Source organism: Miscanthus floridulus, chromosome 10 (assembly GCF_019320115.1).
Source record: "Miscanthus floridulus cultivar M001 chromosome 10, ASM1932011v1, whole genome shotgun sequence".
NCBI classification, from domain to species: Eukaryota; Viridiplantae; Streptophyta; class Magnoliopsida; order Poales; family Poaceae; genus Miscanthus; species Miscanthus floridulus.
Window position 1 is genome coordinate 97,075,397 of NC_089589.1, and position 22,181 is coordinate 97,097,577.

At 49.8% G+C, this 22,181-nt stretch overlaps 1 protein-coding gene across 1 annotated transcript; it reads right to left on the bottom strand.

Moving 5' to 3' along the window:
* Positions 1 to 13,174: 13,174 nt before the first annotated feature.
* Positions 13,175 to 15,322, bottom strand: LOC136486885 (chalcone synthase 3). The gene is made up of 2 exons (XM_066483947.1): positions 14,985 to 15,322; positions 13,175 to 14,341 (listed from the first exon to the last, which is right to left on the bottom strand). Exons 1-2 carry the CDS (start codon positions 15,172 to 15,174, stop codon positions 13,326 to 13,328), a joined length of 1,206 nt encoding a protein of 401 aa, XP_066340044.1. The 5' UTR covers positions 15,175 to 15,322; the 3' UTR covers positions 13,175 to 13,325.
* Between the last annotated feature and the right edge of the window lie 6,859 nt (positions 15,323 to 22,181).

Consider the following 22,181-nt stretch of genomic DNA (forward strand, 5'->3'; position numbering starts at 1 on the left):
CGAGCGTCGCGGTAACAATACGTCCGTCACTATAGATGACGCGAGTCTCTTCCTAGATCATAGTGGTTGTCGTATGCCGATGTTAGTATCCGCGCTCGAGGGCTGGTGGCGGCACCCACAACACTGTGTGACAAAAGTCGGCGCCTATAACACTATTTGAGTACTGTTAGGTTGGATAGGGCTTAAAGCGCCCGTCCCATCATATCCTGACGGTACCTTCTTACAGGCGTGCAGGGCATGGTCCTCGGTATGGCGGTTGACTCGAATGTCCTGTCGTACCCTGTGCTTGTCAGCATGAAGGAGCAGGGTGTGGTCATTGGGTGAGGCAGAGCCAGCCCTCAGTCATCGGATGAGGCAGAGCCCACCCTCAAACGTCGGGTGAGGCGAAGCCTGTCCTCAAATGTCGGGCGAGGCGGAGCCAGCCCTCGGGGGTTGGGCGAGGTGGAGCTGGCCCATGGGGGTCGGGCGAGGCGGAGCCAGCCCTTGGGGGTCAGGCAAGGCGGAACCAATCTTTCGTCGTTCGGGCAAGAAGCATAGTAGCATTCTTGTCTGATCGGAACCGTCAACGTTCAATGGTTATTAGTACCACCTCATTGGTGCCCCGGTAATAGGTCCCTGACTGTAGCCTCGAGCCCTTGGGTGATTCGGATTGAATTGCCCAGAGGGTATTTCGATTCGCCAGAGGGTGGGCGTGAGTGCACCCGTCGGGTGTAGCCCCCGAGCCCCCGGGTGATTCGGATAGAATCGCCCAGGGGGTATTTCGATTCATCAGGGGGTGCGCATGAGCGCACCCGACGGGTGTAGCCTCGGGGTGATTTGGATAGAATCGCTCGGGGGGTATTTCGATTCATCAGGGGGTGTGCGTGAGCACACCCGATGGGTGTAGCCCCGAGCCCCTGGGTGATTCGGATAGAATTGCCCGGAGGGTATTTTGATTCGTCAGAGGGTGTGCGCGAGCGCACCCGATGGGTGTAGCCCTCGAGCCCCCGGGTGATTCGGATAGAATCGCTCGGGGGTATTTTGATTCATCAATTTCAGATCCTTCGCGGGTAAGGTTGTGGGATTTGGTTTTTGTTAGCTAGATAGTTTTAAGGGGACCCTGGTATCCCGTTCGTGGGGATTTTGTCTAGGGTTAGTCTGGCTGGGACTCGATTATGGATCGAGACCCCCTGCTGATGTTCGTGTACCTGGTTCTTAGTCACCCATGGCCCCGTCCCTCATTGGGATGGCCATTGAGACCGTCGGGCCGACCCTTGGGCTTTCTAGGCCGTCCTAGGCCGTCGAAGAGATTTTCTGGCCTGTATCCCCTCTGCGGGAGGAGAGTCTGATTTGTTTGGGAAGGCAAAGCGTCTGGGGCGATTTTCATGGGAAAGGATAGGGATTGCGGGTGCGTATCCCGCGATGTGACATGGCGGCATGTCGTGGTGGGCTCAGAGATCAAGGTGGACGGTTGCGCTTCTCGCATCCGTCGCCCCTATAAAACCACAAGGTTCGCCCCTAGGGTTCCATACTCCGTCTTTTTGCCTTCGCATCGCCAACCTCCACTGCCAATCACCAGAGTTTCCCGCACCAGTACTGCCACCGCCGTCGAGCTTGCATCCGCATCGTAGCCGCCGTTTCAATGGAGCCGTGGTGTAGATCCAACATTACCTCTCAACGCCTAGAGGGCCTCGTCCGTCGTGGCCTCCTTTGCCCATTGTCTGCCTTCACGGAGTGGCTGCTTCCCGATGATGAGGACGAGCCATCGCTGCCTGAGGGGTATGTTGTGTCCTTCGCTCTCTTCCATGAGCGGGGATTCGTTGTCCCTGCCCATATGTTTCTTTGGGGGCTATTGGATTACTACTAGGTGGAGTTGCAACATCTTAATCCCATTGGGATCTAGCATATCACAGCGTTCGTCGCCCTATGCGAGGGGTTCTTAGGAATTAGTCCCCACTTCGATCTGTGGCGGCACTTCTTCACCGTCAGTCTATCGAAGAAGCGGGTCAGGAAACAAGAGCTGAGCACACCGATAGGTTGTGCCAGCATTCACCTACGCAACAACCGAGCGTCCAACTACCCGTTGATGCGCTTGTTGAGCTCCAACAAGGGGTGGCACTCGTAGTGGTTCTACATCAAGAACAATGTGACCGCCCCTTTGCCGGTGTACACCGGGCGCCTCCTTGAATAGGCTCCGGGGTCATGGAGGTGGGGTGTCCCGAACAAAGATAAGAAGAGGATCAAGGACCACCTCGCCGCCCTCCAAATTCTGAAGAACAGGGGTGTGAAGGGGTCAGGGATCATCAGCGCCTACCACACATGGAGGGTAGCGCCACTGATGAGCCGCGTGCTCCCTTTATACCTGATGGCACCTGGGGTGTCGCTTGAAGGGACGACGCTCACTGATGGAGTGCTCCCTCCCACCGAAGTGGCGCAGTGGATCAAGGAGGCGATGGAGCCTTCGAAGGAGACCGATGGCGTTGTCCTTGACTTTGTGTATCCGGTGCCGGGACATCCACCGATGCGGCCAGAACTAGGGTTCATCGATTTCGTAAGTTCTCCTTTCCCATGTCTTTTTCTTTACTTAAACTTCTGACCCTTTGACGCTGACCTCGGGATTGCAGGACCAGCCAAGGAATCTTGTCCTCATAGATAGCCCGGCTCCACTACCAAAGGACCGGATCCTAGTGGCCATGAATCGTATCATGGCCGCCTGGGACAAAAGGATGAGGGAGCTCTAGAAGAAGGAGCGGCTATGGAAGCAGCAAGCGTGTAATCGAGGAGAGGAGACAGACAGTGACGATGACGACGACAACGACGATGATGAGGTAGCCGCTGGCATGGATTGGGACGTCCTGGAGGATGAAGGTATGCTGACAGTCACCCACCGACCCATGCAAGGACCCCTCCCCTTCCACATGGAGGGAAGCGAGTCCTCGGGGCCGGTGGGAGCTAGAGAGTCTGTCGCCCCATCTGGGGTGCCACTGGAGGATTGGTGGATGGGGGAGATGGGTCGCCCACCGCCCCCGTGGTGCTAATGGAGGAGGGCGGCTTTGCTGCCGCGCCCCATGAGCTGACGGGGGCGAGCGGGTCCACCGCCATGTCCGAGGCATCAATGGAGAGGGGTGGCTCCATTGTCGCACCCTCGGAGATGAGGGAGACAAGCCTCCCTACCCAGGAGTAGGGGGCAAGCTCAAAGCGGTCCCACCCAGATGGCTCAGGGCGAGGGTCTAGGGGTTTGTCCCCAAAACGTTCCCGCCGCCCAAAGGCGTCAGAGTAGGCCACTGACTCTCCTATTCCCCCCCCCTTTTTATTTTTCTGTTTCGACCTTATGCCTTTTTTCCTCTTGCAGATTCTTGCGATGGGGCCACTCTCTGGGGCTAGCACCCAAGAAAAGCCTTGCCCTTCAAGCAGGATGGACGGCGCTACTCGACGTCGCCCCTGTTTCGGGCAGGAGCGGTGCTAATGTTGTGGCCTCATTGGCCGATCTGGTGGTGCCCGTGGTGGCGCCTACGCCCTCGGTGGTTGTCGAGCAGGCGGTGTCTTCTATGGTGGGTGCGGCACTGCTAGCTGGGGGTCCAGTGTCGTCGGTGGGGGTGGCCACGACTAAGCAAAGCCTGGAGCAGCTGGACGTGGCCATGGTGGTGTCCGAGGGGGCGGTGCAATCCGCACCTCTGGCGGCCCAAGCGACGGCGCCCGACATGGTGCGACCGAAGGGTCCTCAACCCTGATGAGCCAGGTGCAGTCGAACGTAGTCGTGGTGGCGTTCGAGGGGGCAGCGCAATCTGTGCCATTGGCAGCCCAGGTTGTGGTGCCCGAAGCGGGCCGGATGGAGGAGGACATGGCCGGAGGGTCTCCGGGCATCGTGGCGGTGGTGGAGAGGACCCACAGGAGGTTGCCCTGGCCTTGTTGTTAGAGGGCAGCTGCTCCCCCGTGCGGGGGGAGCCGCCGCTCTAGTGGATGGCCGCCGAGGACCCAACATCGGCTCTTTTCTCGCTTGACGATGCTGCCGAGAGCTTGGAGCGGGAAAATCTTGTCATCGGGTTCTTGGCTATGATGAATGCCTTGAACTAGGCCAGTGGTGCCTTGCGCGAAATCCTCATTCCTACTAGCCAGGTATCCACTTGATCTTCTCCCTTGTTTTCTTCTTTCTTCATGCATTTTTGTGTTTTCGTATTTTTGATACCGGTCTTCTTTTCAGTGTATCGTTGCTCGTAGCCGGAACAAGTCCCGGATCCTCCGTGAGCAAAAGGCAGGATGGGACCACCTTACTGAGGAGATGTGGGCGTGCAGCTTGCTGCCGCCCAGCAGCGGGAGGCCAAGGCGCGTCGAGACATGGAGGAGATCCATGGGATGTTCGAGGACTTGTGGGTGAGGGTGAAGCTAGACGAGGAGGCGGCCACCAGGATCCAAAAGGAGTGGGACGAGCTGCTCCAAAAGGATGTCATGGCCAGTGAGCTAGAGACAGAGTGGGATCTTAGGCGGAAGGCCGAGGATAGGTCCACGGCCTTGCAGCAGAGGGCAGACCGGGATGCCGAGGTGATCGCCCGGTTGCGCGGGGAGTGGGATGAGCTACGCTGAACCGAAGAAAGTCTTCGGTCAGAGCATGGCATGGCCCACAAGGAGTGCGACCAAGCTGTTCGAGAGCATGATGAGGTGCGTTAGGTGGTCAACTCCCTCTAGGCAGATCTTGGAGCCATGGTAAGCCGAAGGTTGGACGCCGAGAGCGTCTTGGCCGGGCTAGTCGAGGAGCTCGCCGAAGTGCGAGGGATCCTTCAGACTGAGAGTAATGAGCACGACCTTCTGCAAGCTGCTGTCAGGGTGGTCATCGATGCCCTGAGGGTGGTGCAGCTAGAAGGAACCAACTCGCTCACGGCTCATGCCGTGGGTATCACGGCATGGGTAGGCCAACTTGAGGAGGATGCCTTTCACGCCAGGATCACCCAGGCCTTCGCCGTTGCCTGTTCCCATTATGATCAGGAGATCAACTTGGAGGTAATGAGCCAAGGCTTCGTGCCTATCTATGAAGATGCTAAGCTGGACGAGATGGAGAGGGCGGTGACTCCCCTTGCGCGGAACCTGGCGAACAGGCTGAAAGAAACGGTTCTCCCTCTGCAGAAGTAGTTAGTTGAATCAGTTCGATAAACATTTATCCATAATATGTGAACAAGTGTCGGTTCTTTTGTGTCTGAAAATGGATTTGTGGCTTTGTTTCGCAATTTTGTTTCATATGTTTGATCTTACCTTCTTCCCTTTTTGCGATGAAAAAGATTTACACGATCGACCCTTTCATTTGTTAAGACCATAGGGCTCGATGTGCTTAGGGGAAATTTTGATTGTGCTGGTGAGCAAAATTACCGTAGCCGTCTAGGCGTGGGCCTTTTGCGGTTTTACCAATCTGTTCCCCCAAACTTTGCCGCCAGTCTTGGTGTGAGGAAGAGGTCTGCTGTAATGACTTTTTTGAAAAAAGAAAGGAGGTACCCGTACCCAGCGACCTGTTGTGATGGCTGAGATTTTCTCTGGGTTGGCTTTGATGCCACGCTCAGAGACGATAAAGCCGAGCAGCATGCCCCTCAGGACCCTGAAAACACATTTCTCAGGATTGAGTTTGATGCAATTTGCCTGGAGTTTCGCAAAGGTTTGCTCAAGATTGGCGACAAGGTGGTCAGCCCATTTGGACTTAACTATGATGTCGTCAAAGTAGGCCTCAATGGTCCACCTAATAAGGTCCCCGAAGCAATTGAGCATACAGCGCTGGTAAGTGGCCCTAGTGTTTTTTAGACCGAACGACATTGAGATGTAGCAGAACGATCTGAAGGGGGTGATAAAAGACGTCGCGAGCTGGTCGGACTCTCTCATCGCGATTTGATGGTAGCCAGAGTATGTGTCAAGGAAGCAGAGGGTTTCGCACCCTGAGGTAGAATCGACTATTTGGTCTATGCATGGTAAAGGAAATGGGTCCTTTGGGCACACCTTGTTGAGACCCGTGTAGTCGACACACATCCTCCATTTCCCGCTCTTTTTTCATACAAGAACAGGATTTGCTAACCACTCTGGGTGGTGTACTTCCCTGATGAATCCGGCGGCAAGCAGTTTTGCTATCTCTTTACCGATGGCCCTACGCTTTTCCTCATTAAAGCGGTGCAGGCGTTGCTTCACGGGCTTGGAGCCTGGGTGGATTTTCAAGGTATGCTCGGTGACCTCCCTCGGGATGCCTGACATATCAGAGGGTTTCCACGCAAAGATGTCTTTGTTGTCGCGCAGGAAGTCAATGAGCGCACTTTCCTATTCGGAGGAGAGTGCGGTACCAATGTGTACCATTTTACCCTCAGAGTTGTAGGGGTCTATGAAGACCTCCTTAGAGCCCTCTACCGATTCGAATGACCCAGTTGATTTCTTCACGTCGGGCACTTCTTCGGCGACCTCTTCCTTGAGGGCGGTGAGTTCCCCGGAGGCGACGATTGCTGTGGCATGGCCGCAGCAGTCGACCTCGCACTCGTAGGCCCGCTAGAAGGAGGGTACCGATGGTGATGACCCCGTGTGGGCCTGACATCTTTAGCTTAAGGTATGTGTAGTTGGGGATGGCCATGAACGTCCTAGGATGGCGTGGAAGGTTCTGGGGAACCATACTACCTTGGAGGTGAGGGTCTCAGTCCTGTAATTGAATTAATCCCCAAAGGAAATGGGCAGATCGATCTGTCTGAGTGGCATGGCCTGCTTTTCGGGGACAATGCCGTGGAAAGGCGCTCAGACTGGGTGGAGGTGTGTTCGGTCGACACCCATTATGTCGAGCGTCTTTGCGTAAATGATGTTGAGGCCGCTACCTCCATCCATCAGAACTTTGGTGAGGCGCTTTGGGTCGACGATTGGGTCGACGACGAGCAGATACCTTCCTAGGTGCGGGATGGCATCTGGATGGTCAGTCTGATCGAAGGTTATGGCGGACTCCGACCACTGGAGAAAAAGAGGTGTGGCCGGTTGGGTCATGTAGACTTGGCGGCGTGCGACCTTCTGACGATGTTTGGAGTCATAGGCCATTGATCCTCCGAAGATCATGAGGCAGCCGTCTGGCATTGGAAAGTCGTCGTCCTTCTCCTTGGGGTCGTCGGCAGTTGGGGCAGGTTCCTTCCCCTGCTCCCCCTTATTGGTGCTTCCGGCCAAGAACTTCTGCATGAGGCCACAGTCCTTGAGCAGGTGTTTTACGAGAAAGGCATGGTTCAGGCACGACCCTTCGAGCATTTTTTTCAAAGTGGTTTGGAGTGCCCTCCACAGGCTTCCAACCACCCTTGCGGTCGGCAGCGGCCATGAGCGAGTCATCTTGCTGTTGCTTCTTATTCTTTCTTTTGGCGGAACGGTTGGAGGTGCCTTCGTCGTCGCCCTCATCCCGCCTTGCCTTGCATTTGGAACGGTCAAAGATTGCTTTGACCGCCTCTTCTCCTGAGGCATGGCTGGTGGTGATGTCCAGGAACTCCTTAGTGGTCCGCGGGCCCTTGTGTCCTAGCTTGTGAACCAAAGACTTGTAGGTTGTCCCAGATAGGAAGGCTCCTATCACGTCGGCGTCGGTGACGTTAGGGAGCTCGTTGCACTGTCAGGAGAAGCGTCGGATGTACCCACGGAGGGTTTCGCTAGCCTTCTGGCAATAGTTCTTGAGGTCCCAGGGGTTCCCAGGATGTTTGTACAGGACCAACCCTAGATGGCGTCGGACGGAAGGTGCTCCAACCACGCTCATGTCGAATCAACGAGGAACGGTGGAAGGTTGCAGATAATGAAGTTGTCATTATCCGCACCACCGGCTTGACAGGCAAGCCGATAGTCTTCAAGCCAAAGTCCAGGGTTTGTCTCCCTGGAGTACTTAGGGGTGTTGGTAGGTGGTCGATACCTTGGTGGGAACGCAATGTTGAGGATGTGTCGGCCGAAGGCCTGAGGGCCTAGCGGGCTAGGGCTCGGGCTCCGGTCCTCGCCGCTGTCGTAGCATCCACCATGTCGAGGGTGATAGCTGTGGTGGGCTCCTTCCCTTGGGTCACCGTAGGTGCGCCTACGGGCGTTGATGGTGCTGCGCGCGTTGTGGTTGTGGCCGAGACGTTGATGTACTGGGATTGCAGCACGCTACCCGCCGCCTGGCAACGCTTGGTGGACTGACGCGTCCCTTGCAGGGTGCACCAAGGGGGTACGCTGGCTGGCATCGAGCTCATGTCACCGAGACATCGAGCTCTCTGCCTGCTGTGCTGCCGCACGCTCAAGTAGTGTGCGAATCTCACGGTAGACCCGGCAATCCTCGAGCGTCGTGGCCTCTGGAAGGCCATGAAGTAGAGCCGTCGTGGCGGCAATGTTCTGGCTTGCACGAGCAAAGCGGGGAAGGGTTTCATCATCAGCGATGATCCTTCGGTTCACGCCGCGGGCCACGACGTGTGCGTGCCCTCCATCTCTACGGCGCCTGATCTCCTCGTCGATCTTCTCGTACTCCCGAACAAGCTGCTGTCCGGCTTCGTCTATTTCCCGCTTTCGGGCTTTCAGCTGCTCCACCCCTACATGAGGTGGGGGCCGCTCCTCCCCTTCGGCTCCGTCGCCGAGGTTGCCTGCCGGGGTGACCTCCTCCTCAGAGGCGCTTTCGGCATGTGCCTCGGAGGTTTCCGCCATGAAGCATTCTCGGGAGGGATGATGGCTCTCCCTACCAGAGTCAGAACCAGAGTCCAACCCCGGGCCTTCCGCGAGGAGGCCATGGAGGGATTCTATGATGCTTTCGATCATCCCCACGAACTCGTTCGCGGGAAACGGGATCACGCGCTGGGCCACAAGGTGGCTTACGGTCACCGTGGCGTTGCGGAGAACGAACAAAAACGCCATTGAGGCGCACCATGTGGAGCGTTTTGGAGAGAGGGTGATGCGGCATGGGGTCTCCCTGGATGGCTGGGGTCCAAGGGAGATGCCGGGCTAGCCCACAAGCCTCCGGTAGCTGAAGTTGACGGAGGGGAGAGACTGGACGGTCGCGTGGCCAACGCCAACTCTCCTCCCAGTGTGACAATGAAGTCTAGGTCACCAAAACGCACGTGTGCGCCCGTTGCCCAGTTGATTGCGTGGTTAGCCATCTGAGGCCTGGAACGCACAAATATCCCTACCTAGCGCGCCAACTATTGGTGTTTCGAATAAACACCGGCAAGTAAATTTATGATTATTGCGCGTTAGGCCCGGATGGTGCACTAAAGGACTCGAGGTTTATACTGGTTCGGGCTGAACGTCCCTACGTCTGGTTTGCTATTGCTGCTCGTGTTATTAATACTGAAAATGGTTCATAGTAGGGGTACAAACAGTCGAGAGAGGGACGAGTCCCAAGTCTCTGATGGAATGATCAAAAAGGTCACCGAGAGCTTGGTCACTGCTCAGCTATGTGTGAAGCGTTGTGTGTTCAACTTATCTATCGAGAGTCGATCTCCTTAGTGGGGGGCCCTACCCTCCCTTTTATAGACCAAGGGAGGAGCAGGGATTACAGATGGGAGAAAGGAGAAAAACCAGAGGCCAAGAAGCCCCGCCGAAGGTGTTGAGCCCTCCTTTTCCGCTGAGCTAGCCTTGCTGACATGGCCAGACGGTGTCAGGGATTGGCACGTTTGCCGGGTGCCCGTGTCCTGACGACGCCATGCCCTTACTGGATCAGCAAGTGGCCACGTCCCGTCCTGCCCCTCCGGGCGGCGTGTCGGACAAGGGTGTTGACCTGTGGCCCTATGGGGAGCAGGCGGCACGGTAACAATACGTCCGTCACTATAGATGGCGCGAGTCTCTTCCTAGACTGCAGTGGTCGTCGTATGCCGATGTTAGTATCCGCGCCCGAGGGCTGGTGGCGGCACCTACAACACTATGGGACAAAAATCGGTGCCTATAACACTATTTGAGTACTGTTAGGTCGGATAGGGCTTAAAGCGCCTGTCCCATCGTATCCTGACGGTACCTTCCTGCAGGCGTGCAGGGCATGGTCCTCGGTATGGTCCTTGTCATACCCTGTGCTTGTCAGCATGAAGGAGCAGGGTGCAGTCATTGGGTGAGGCAAAACCAGCCCTCAGTCGTCGGGCGAGGCGGAGCCCACCCTCGGACGTCGGGCGAGGCGGAGCTGGCCCTCAGCCATCGGGCGAGGCGGAGCCTGTCCTCAGACGTCGGGCGAGGCGGAGCCCGTCCCCGGTCGCCGAGCGAGGCGGAGCCAGCCCTCGGGGGTCGGGCGAGGCGGAGCCGGCCCTTGGGGGTCGGACGAGGCGAAACCAATCTTCCGTCGTTCGGGCAAGAAGCGTAGTAGCGTTCTTGTCTGACCGGAAACGTCAACGTTCGATGGTTATTAGTCCCACCTCATTGGGTACCCTGGTATTAGATCCCCGATAGTTGGCTATCGGGCCGTGCTGGCACAGGCCCGTGCCGTGCTGGCCCGTTGGCCATATATAGCTAGTTGCATGGCCGCTGCAGTTTGATTTTACAGGATATCTTGTCTTCCTGTGCCCAATTGCGAACTAAAAAATATACTGTGAAACTCTTATCTTGTTTAAATAACTGATGGATGGTGACATCGATGTATACATGATTATAAAGCTTAAACATTCAGAATATTCGCCTTGATGAATTGCAAACTAAAGAAAGATTTTGTGAAGCTCTGGTTTCGCTTAAACGATAGAGGGATGCAATGGCATAGGTGAAGAAATTATTATAAGGCGTTGAATGTTCACAAATGGTTAACCGGAATGTGCAAGTGCTTAGATGGGTGTGAAGGGATGAACGTTACTGGTGCTCCTATATATGAAACTTAATCAGACTTATGTATTCTGAAACCGGGGGCAGAGAGAGGGAGGCTTAATATGCATTGCAAAATGTGGTTATTCATGCACACAATTTTTTTTTTGTAACAAATCCATTCATCATGCTCCTGCAGAGACACACGTGTTCCCCCTCCTCGAATAAGCCTTTGAAAGGCACCATGGAACAGAAAAGTCACGTTTATGAGAAGCCGGAAATCATTTATCCGGAAAACATTTATAAACGACTATTGATGAAGGGCGGGCCTGGTGCAAGCGGTAGAGTCTTACCGCCTGTGATCGGAAGGTCCCGGGTTCGAGTCGCGGTCTCCTCGCATTGCACTGGCGAGGGTAAGACTTGCCACTGACACCCTTCCCTAGACCCCGCACAGAGCGGGAGCTCTCTGCACTGGGTACGCCCTTTATTGATGAAGGTCGATAAGATTTCTGAAGGCTTGGATGAACACTCTCGTTTACTTAAGGAGCTTGAGGCTGATATAAAAGAAAATAACAAGTAAGCAACCCACTTTTGTTGTCAACATATTCATGCAAACCTTTTTTATGTGGTTATTACTCTAACTGTTATTCATTTGACCTGCAGGCATGGTGGAGCCATAGACCTGACGCCATGGGTCGTGTCGATATCTTCTTGTTTACTTTTCTTTGGCCTGTATAAATATGTTTAGTAGGGCTGATTGACTCGGGAGGGGGAAATGTAGGTGCAAAACTCTCATTTAGTGAGAACTAGTGAATTCTCTGTTTCTTGTAAGAAACAGAGTGATGTACTGCCTCAGATGTTCTATGATATAGAATAATGTCTATTTATGCTTGAACTCACTAATTCTGTTGGATGCTTGCCGTTTTGCATGGATCTGACTGGTGAATGTTATCAGGATTTGATCAAAAGTGTTGTTTTCTTGGAGAATTTGAAAGTTTAGTGGCTGTGAACATACACCTGTACTCAGGGTGGGCTTATGGGTCGCAGGCCTATGTAAATAGGTCCCAGGCCTCTTTGTGACCCCCTGGACTCCTGGTACGAATTTAGTGACAGCTACACGTGTTTCTTTCCCAGAACTTACTTGATGAATTTGCAGCGGTTTCTTATTTTTCTAATAAAGAATATCTGGGCCAGCAAGTAGAAAACCTGCGAGAGAAAGAGAAGTGATTCTATACTGGACTGTATGCCCTGGCTGCTACGAAGTGTACACTGTTAGTGCCTAATAACCAGGTTATAAGGGCAGTCCCAATGTTACTGCACGTAGTTTCTATACCTATTAATTTCTGTAGACACTATATATATAAACTATGGTTTCAATGGATAATTTTTACAGAATAATTTTTTATTCAATCACATATATTGTCTCTTCATTCTCTACCAATCACATCACATCCCTTCATGTTTTGGTTCTCGTGTAGACATGGTTTTTAATTTAAACTCGGATTTTATGATTTTTGCTCTTCCTCTTCAATAAGTATCTTGCCACATGAGCAAAACGCTTAGGTGACCGTACAATTAATGTCCATAGAAACTTAAATTACATTTGTTTATTATGGTGACTATTCTACGTTTTCCACAATAAAGGAGACACATGAGCGATATACTCTTCTTCAGAAATGAAAGGTTTTCTCAACACATCAGAGTTCTAACTTTCAAAAGAAGGGACCATTAATTTTTTTAATGTTTTGTTATGATGCAACGCAATGGAGCAAAAGTAACAGCACATGTGTTATTTTCAGAAATGTGCATCCCTTGAAAAAGAAAAGTTAAATCAAAACACTGGGGAATATATACTTCTACACATATGAGATTGAGGTCAGATTAGTGTCAAAAGCAACTGCAGAGGCACAGAGCAAAGAAAATCGGAAATAAAAAAAGAAAGGAAAAGAAAAGAAAAGACTCCTGATACATAAGTGATAAAGAAGTTATGTACAAATTCCCTAGAAAAGAAAGATAATTGAAGCTCATAAGTCTGCTTAGAATAATAAACATGTAGATATTTGTGATATTATTCAAAAACTAATCAACAACTGAAAATGTAGCCAGAGCATCCCATTTCAGTCGTTTGTGTCCATACCAAACTAATCAACAAATCAAACATTCAGAACTACTCAGGTATCAGCATACTGTCTTACTGCATGTATCATGCAATTCAATATTTAGATACATTGGTGCTATCTGTCAACAAAATGTCCATACAACACAAAGTTCAAATTTATCTGTAACTTGGCATCCTAGGTCCTGTCATTCACAAAATTTTCTAACAAACTTAGAGCATACTTTCTTTCACACAAATGAATGAGATGGTAAATAATGTTAGAAATATAGATGCACAGGGAGCATTGCCAGTTAGCATACATATGTTATATGTAGGCAGGAACTTCAAAACTTTGAGAACGCTATCATCAACTACTTCACACTTGAGCTCCAGTTTCTTAAGTTATTCTGAAATTGCAGCTGATCTCTTTGTTGCTATCATCAACACGTTTATTGTTGCGGACGAACGTACGGGTCCGTCGGAGGAAAATAATCACGAACGACGACTGATGGAGGATCGGAATTCATGGAGATGGAGGATCATTTCAGGCGGTGATGGCCGCTCCGGTGGTGATGGGGACGCTGTGGAGCACCACGGTCTCGACGGTGAGCCCGGGGCCGAAGCCGAAGAGGACGCCCCAGTCGAACCCCTCCCCCGTGGTGGCCTGCCCATCCTCGGCGGAGCGCTTGCGCATCTCGTCGAGGATGAAGAGCACGCAGGCGCTGGACATGTTTCCGTACTCGGAGAGGACGTGGCGCGTCGCGCGCATCCGCTCCTTGTCCAGGCCGACCTTGGCCTCCACCTGGTCCAGGATGGCGGGGCCACCCGGGTGCGCCACCCAGAAGATGGAGTTCCAGTCGCTGATCCCCAGCGGCTTGAACGCCTCCTCCAGTGCGCGCTCGATGTTCTTGGAGATGAGCCCCGGAACGTCCTTGAGCAGGTGGAACGTGAGCCCGACCTCGCGGAGGTGGCCGTCGATGGCGCCCTCGGAGTCCGGCAGGATGGTCTGCGCCGCCGACACGAGCTGGAACAGCGGGCGCTCCACGCGCTCGTCGGGGTCGGCGCCCACGATGACCGCCGCTGCGCCGTCGCCGAACAGCGCCTGCCCGACCATGGAGTCGAGGTGGGACTCGGAGGGGCCCCGGAACGTGACGGCCGTGATCTCGGAGCACACCACCAGAACCCGCGCGCCGCGGTTGTTCTCCGCGAGGTCCTTGGCCACGCGCAGCACCGTGCCGCCCGCGAAGCACCCCTGCTGGTACATCATCAGGCGGTTCACCGAGGGCCGCAGGCCCAGCATCTTGGTCAGCTGGTAGTCGGCGCCCGGCATGTCGACCCCGGACGTGGTGCAGAAGACCAGGTGCGTGATCTTGGATTTCGGCTGCCCCCACTCCTTGATCGCCTTCTGCGCCGCGGCCTTCCCCAGCTTGGGGACCTCCACTACCACGATGTCCTGGCGCGCGTCCAGCGACGGCGCCATGTACGCGCACATGTTGGGGTTCTCCGCCAGGTACTCCTCCGTCAGGTGCATGTACCGCTTCCGGATCTGCGACTTGTCGCCTGCACCAGGGCAGTCATGTCATGTGCATGTCAGAGTCAGAATCAAACCACCGTCGTCGTCAGTCGTGAAGGCATGCCACGCCATGCCATGCCAGAGCACGGACGTCAAGCTAGTTGCTAGCAGGCTGCTAACTGCTGGCTCGTCATCGTCCATGCAACGACAGGTCAATCGAAAAAAAGAGAAGGGTCGGTCGAGCCGACCAAACGTGGTGGTTATGTACGGTGCATGCGAAGACTGTGCCGAATTGACAAGAGAATTCTGTAGTACTAGTGCTTAACACAGGAGTCCTAATTAAAATACATAGTCATGAGTGTCTGCTTGTGTCACACAGCAGGAAAACTTTTGGAATCAGTAAAAAACGAAGAGACGACCGTAGTCTTCTACTCTTCAGTGGTAAAAATATTCAGAGTAATTAACTTGGTCGTCAGTGGTGTAAACTGTGACTGGCGCGAGCACGGTGAAACACCTGGAAGCTGCTACTAGCTAAGCTAAGGCCTAGTCGACCGACCCACGAGAAAAAAAAAAGCAGGAGACGACGATGTGAGTGATAAAGCTTCCTGGCTGCTGTGTAGAGGTGAGCGAGCGATGGAGACGTACGACGACGACAGATAGAGACAGAGAGACTGAGAGAGAGATACTCACACATCCTCTTGAACTTCTCCTTGAGGTCGGTCATGTGCTCGCTCTTGGTGATCCGGAAGTAGTAGTCCGGGTAGTCCGCCTGGTACACGCAGTTGGCGGGCGTCGCCGTCCCGATCGCCAGCACGGTGGCCGGACCAGTCGCGCGCTGGGCCTTCCTCACCTCCTCCACGGTCACAGTCGCGCCGGCCATCGTCTCCGTCCGCTCTTTCTCTCTACGTTGTACCAGAGACTGCAGCAGGTCGATCGATCGGCCGCTAGCTACTCCGACAGCAGGAGCACTTCGACAGGTCGGTCGCCGGCCGGCTTTCCGGATCGTCGGAGCGAGAGAGCTAGCTGCGACTGCGAGCGAGCGCTGTGGATGGATGATCGGAGGCAGGAGGGCTAGCTGCGATTGCTGTAATGGCAGAGGAGGCCCGCGGGTTGGTTATATAGCCGCGCGGGCCGGGGGCAGGCGACGACGGGGTGTTGGCGCCCGCTACACTGTGCCGCTATGCCGTGTTGGAGTGACTTCAACGGCCAGTCAGGTCACCACCGGTTTCCATCTATCGTTAGCCGCCGGTCAACCACGTGATCACGTGGGAATATTCAAAGTCCAACCAATGGGAATGGTTTCTGGTTTCTCTTCTTTTCCCCACCCTATTTTATTGCCTATTTTCATTTTTATTTTTTCTATGCGTCGAAGTGTGGCGCACGGTATACGATGGCGCTACGCCGATTCTCACACTAGGAACGAGGACATTTTTACTGTAGGGGCGGCTGGGGTTAGGGGCGCCCCAACAGATGGCACTATAGAGGCGGCTGGTAACCTGAGCCGCCCCTGCTGTTCGACTGTAGGGGCCGCTGAATCACCAGCCGCCTCTACTGATGGCGCACGAATAAATAGCAGCCACCCCCTTCTTCCACCTCGGGAGACACTTTTCTACACCAAAAAGGTTGGGAGGCTTTAGACTCCTCCTAAAAATTGCTCTACTAAGGGGGGGGGGGGTTTGATATCAAATTCTTTGGTGGAGAGGCTCTAAAAGGTAAGGAAATGCTTCTCCAACTCTTTATTTGAAGTTTAATTCGTTGGTCAGTGAGTAATTTGATTTTTGGTTTTCTCTCTCTTCCATGGAGCTTGAGCTAGTTATGAGTGAAATTGAACCCTAATTTTCTCTATACTAGGGTAAATTAGGTAGGGAAGTAAGATTACACCCTTTGTTAGTACATCTTTGTTGATTTTAGTGTAGTATTAGTGAAGTTTGGTGCATGTGTCATGAAACCCTATATCTAGATCTAGATCTAGGATTTTGTTTTTTTTTTCTTTTTCAATTTTTTCTTTACGTGATTAGGGTTTGCATGTAGGTGAATGTGTAATATTTTAGTGTAGTATTATCATTTAATATTTATTTTGATTCCTTTCTATAATGTGTGTTTTTAATTAGTTATGGATAAATAGGCCATTAATTAATTATCCTCTACCATGAAATTGGAATGGAGTTTGCATGAAGGTAGTGGATGAAATATTAAATGTTGCTAATTGTTTTCTTTGAAATTGTTTATTTGAACCAATTAATTTATATTTTAAAATATTTATGCATTAATAGTCAATTAATTAACTATCCTCTACTACCATGGTGCGTGTCTTAGGTATATACAATTATTCTCGAGTAATATTCTTTCTTTGGTTGTTTTGTTTCTATAAGATGGACTACAGGAACTCTTGGATGTATGGTTCGTTAAGACACGACGCTCTTTTCCGTGATGAGGTGGACAAATTCATCAAAGCCACAGAGAAGCATGCAGCGACGTTGAAAGAGAACAGTGACACGATTATTTGTCCCTGCAAAGATTGCAAGAACCTTATTGCATTTCGAGATGTGAGTACCATCAAAGAACATCTGATTAGGAGAGGATTTGTTCTGGACTACATAGTATGGATTCATCATGGTGAAACAGTGGTTGTTGATGACAGCGACGATGATCTAGCTGATGAAGCTGAAACCCAAGCATACTTGTCCCGATTCACAGACGATCTTGATCTTGAGCAACAAATGGAACGTGACTATGGCAATCAACAAGGTGGTGGCTTTGGCAATCAACAAGATGGTGGCTTTGGCAATGAACAAGTGGTGCCAGCAATGATGGCGAAGCATGTGAGGGGGATGCAGATGACAGTGACAACTTGGACGAAATGCTTGGGGCCTTTGGACCAGAAATATTAGAAAAAAGCAAGAGAGGTCTAGAAAATCTTGAGAGGGTGATAAAAGCATCGAAGAAGACTGTGTATGATGCTGAGAAGGGCTGTCCGACATACACACTGCTACATTTTGTGCTTGAGCTACTCATCCTAAAGGCTAAGTATGGCTGGTCGGACTGCAGTTTCGATGATATGTTGTGCCTCATGTCACGGTTGCTCCCACGGCCGAATACAGTTCCCGCCAACACATACCAAGCGAAGAAGGTTATAAGTCCACTCACATTGGGAGTTAAAAAAATCCATGCATGCCCCAACCACTATATCCTTTTTCGGTGTGGCACATCGTTCGAGACTTTAGATACATGTCCTAGGTGTGGGGCTAGTCGGTACAAGAACAATGACCTTCAAAGTGGGGTAGAAGCCTCCACAGGAAAGAGGAAGAAGGGTGGGAAGAAGGTGGTGCAAGAATCTCAGCCCCCAGAGGAAACTCCATTAGGCAACGATGCAAATAAGAGAAGAATTCCTACCCTGGTTATGTGGTACTTGCCAGTGACCGACCGCTTGAGGCGTATGTTCCTAAACCCTAAGGAAGCCGCACTGATGACATGGTGGGATGATGAGCGCAAGGTGGATGATGATACAATCGCACACCCGGCCGATTGTAGCCAGTGGCAAGCGTTCGATGCGAAGTACAAAGCAGAATTCAGTGATGACCCACAGAATGTACGGTTCGGCTTGAGCACCGATGGAATGAATCCCTTCAATGAGAGGATGACCGACCACATCACATGGCCAGTCATCTTGACCATGTACAACCTCCCAACATATTTGTGTCAAAAGAGGAAGTACCTTCTCCTCACCATTCTTATCTCCGTCCCCAAACAATCAGGCATTGATATAGACGTGTTCTTGGAGCCTCTGATGCAAGAAATGGAGAGGCTATGGAGGTATGGGGGGCCGATGTACGATGCATTTTGGCAGGAGGACTTCATATGCAAAGCAATAATATTTGTTACTACCAATGATTACCACGCGCTGTTTGCCCTATTTGGACAGTTCAAAGGCAAGATTGGATGCTTAGTCTATTTGGATGGTACTAAATGGGTGTTCCTAGATGGATCCAGGAAGATAGTTTACATAAGGAACCTATGCTTCTTAAAGATAGGTCACAAGTACCACGACAAATTGTACCTAAGATACTATGGCAACATCCTGGAGGATGAACCCCCTCCAGAGAGATGTCGTAATGGAGAACATGTGTTTAGAATGGTCCAAAACATACACGTCGTCTATGGAAAGAAGAATCTAGATGGAATGATCAGAGATAGAAGCACACCTCCCATTGAAGGCGTACCATTCAAGAAGCAATCGATCTTCTTTCAGTACCTACCTTATTGGCCAGACTTGGAGGTCCCCCATGCCATTGATGCGATGCACGTGCAGAAGAATGTCTTTGAGAGTCTCATGGCTACCTTTATGGACACGGGCAAGTCAAAGGATGGTCTCAGATCACGAAAAGACATGGTGCAGCTGAACATGATGCAGAAGCTTTGGCCAGTACAACAGGATAATGGCAAGTACAGTCTTCCTGCGGCTAGCTTCAACCTAACCCTAGAGGAGAGGAGAGCTATATGCAATTTCCTTAGGGGGGTCAGAGTGCCGACTGGGTTTTCGGCGAACCTGAAGAAGCTAGTGTCGATGAAGGACCTATCATTAACATACTGCAAGGCTCACGATTGTCATGTGATGCTGACAGTGTTCCTACCAATTGCAATCAGGGCTATAAAGCTAGAGTTCCTAAATATGGCCATCACCCGTATGTGCTACTTCTTTTCAAAGATATCATAGAAGATGATTTGCAGGCAAGAGCTATGTGACCTACATGAATTCATGGTGGAGACCTAGAACAAGCTAGAGATGTGTTTACCTCCCGCTTTTTTTGATATAATGGTACATCTCATGATTCACCTGGTTCATCAGATCGAGGCGCTGGGCCCTAGCTTCTTGCATGAAATGTGGTCCTATGAGCGGTTCATGTTGGTTCTAAGCTGATACGTGCATAACCGAACACACCTAGAGAGCTCCATGATAGAGGGTTATAATTCCGAAGAAGTCGTCGAGTGCTGCCAAGAGTGGCTAAAAGTACAGAGAGGGATTGTTAATCTCGATTCTCGTCACAAGGGAAGGCTAGCTGGGAAGGGCACAAGTGGTAGGAAAGTGTTCCTCGATAATGATTATAGAGAGGTGAGTCGGGCGCATTACAGTGTCTTGTAGAGTATGACAGTGATGCAACCGTACATTGATGAACACATAGCTATCATTATGGCCAAGAGGAATGGCCGTTCAGATGATTGGGTCATGAAACAGCATAAGCAACGCCTGACATCATGGTTGAAGGACCAGAACATATAGCCTAGAGAAACCATAGATTCTATTACCATCAGTCGGTTGGCGATCGGGCCATCGAAACAGGTGACGTCTTGGAATGCTTATGACATGAATGGGTACACATACTATACCAACACAAAGGACAGGAAATCTGTGAATCAGAACAGTGGCGTCCAAATAGTGGCTCTCGACGGAGTGGGGTGAAAGGTCCTGTACTTTGGCATAATTGAAGATATATGGGAACTTGACTATGGAAGGGATATAAAGGTGGCCCTGTTTCGATGCCGCTGGATCAAGCAACATCAATTCAATGAGATCGGACAGAGAGTCATCGACCTCCAGAATGTAGGCTACCAGGATGACCCTTGGGTGCTCGCTGAACGTGTCGCGCAAGTCTTCTATATGCCCGACCCGCAAAGTAACCTCCCCCCAAAGAACAAGACAAAGCACGTGGTGGCCTCCGGGAAACAACATATCATCGGAGTTGATGGCGTGGACGATGTTGAAGCTTACAATAAGTGCGATGAGATGCCGTTATTCACAAACTTTTGTAAGAAGATTGAGGCTGTGGAAAAAAACCTGCCCAAAGATGTATTGCCATGGGAACGAAAAGGTGTCAAGGGGAAAGTTGTCACGGTGGGCTAGCTAGTTTATGTAAGTGTGTCAGTGTTCGTTAGACTACATTCATGTATGTGTGTGTGAGACTACATTTATGTATGTGTGTGAGAGACTACATTCATGTATGTTTGTGTGAGACTACATTCATGTATGTGAGACTACATTTATATATGTGTGTTTGAAACTATATTTATGTGTGTGTTTGAGACTACATTCACGTATGTTTGTGTGAACAATGTGTACTAAGAATTTATCAAATTATGAAATTACCAAAATAAAAGTTATAGATCTCCATGAGTTATTCAACTTTGGTATTCATTATTTTTTCAGTTGAAATGATTTGGGGGTCCAAATTATGGTTTCAACTTGTCTTTTTTCAAATTTTAAAATTTGAAACATTCAAATTTAGTCAAATGACAGGATAACCAAAATAAAAGTTATAGATCTTGATGAGTTGAACAACTTTTGTATTCATCACTTTTACATCTAAAATCATTTAGGGTTTGAAAATTTGGTTTGAACTTGTTAAATTTCATATTTTAAAATATGTAAAACATTGTCACATCCAAGTTTGATCAAACTTAAATGCTGAAGCATGATTTTAGAAATTTTTAAAAAAAAACCATCACATTTGGAGTTAGTATGAGGGAGAACAACTAGTTACAAAGTTTACCCACATATTAAAAAGAGAAATCACACTGTTCTAGATGATCCTTACATGATCATAGTGAACAGTGTGATTTCTTTTTTTAATCTGTGGGTTGACTTTGTAACTAGTTTTTCTTCCTCATACTAACTCCAAATCTGATGATTTTTTTTTCTAAAATTTTCTAAAATCATTCTCTATCAATTTATTTTATTGGTTTTGTCAATATATACATATGAAAAGTTTGAGCAATTTAAATTTTGATTTTCAAAAAAATGCAACTTCAGACAAGATTTTGGTACCCCAGATGATTTTAGCTGAAAACATGATAAATACCAAAGTTGAATAACTCATTAAGATCTACAACTTTTGTATTGGTCATTTCTTCATATGACAAAGTGGTAATGACATTGTTCACAAATGTGACACATCTCTCGTAAGGTTTTATAAACTATATGAGACATGTGTAAGATTAGTGAACAATGTGTGCTAAGAATTTGTCAAATGAAGAAATAACCAAAATAAAAGTTGTAGATATTCATGAGTTGAACAACTTTGGTATTCATCACTTTTTATGTTGAAATCAATTTGGGTCTCAAATTTTGGTTCGAACTTGTCGTTTTTCAAAATTTCAAATTTGAAAGGTTCAAATTTTGTCAAATGACAAGATGACTAAAATAAAAGTTGTAGATATTAATGAGTTGAACAACTTTGGTATTCATCACTTTTTATGTTGAAATCATTTTTTGTCTCAAATTTTGTTTCGAACTTGTCATTTTTTAAACTTTTAAATTTGAAAGGTTCAAATTTTGTCAAATGACAAGATGACCAAAATAAAAGTTATAGATCTTCATGACCTCTACAACTTTGATGTTTATCAAATTTTCATTTGAGATCATTTGGTATCTCAAAATTATTTTAGTAGTTTTAATTTTAATTTTTTAAAATTTAAATTTTTTCCCATTTTTAAAGGTTCATTTTTGCAATTTAAAACTGTTGTAGTTGTTTTAGTTATTGTATAAGTAAATATATATATATATAATAATTATAAAATTTTGTATTGTATTATTTATTATTTACATGTGAATAATTCATTTTGATTTAGAATTTTGAAAAAAAATCAACTGTAGGGGTGGCTTATAACCTCAGCCGCCCCTATAGTGGCTCTGATTCAACTGTAGGGGTGGCTTATAACCTCAGCCGCCCCTACAATGACTCTGATTCAACTGTAGGGGCGACTTATAACCTCAGCCGCCCCTATAGTGGCTCCGAGGTATATTACAGTCACCGTCGCTGTGGGCACTAAGTGTTGGGCGAAATCGGGCTGTGGACGCCATTAGGCTGCCCAATTTCACCGTCGACGCCGCCT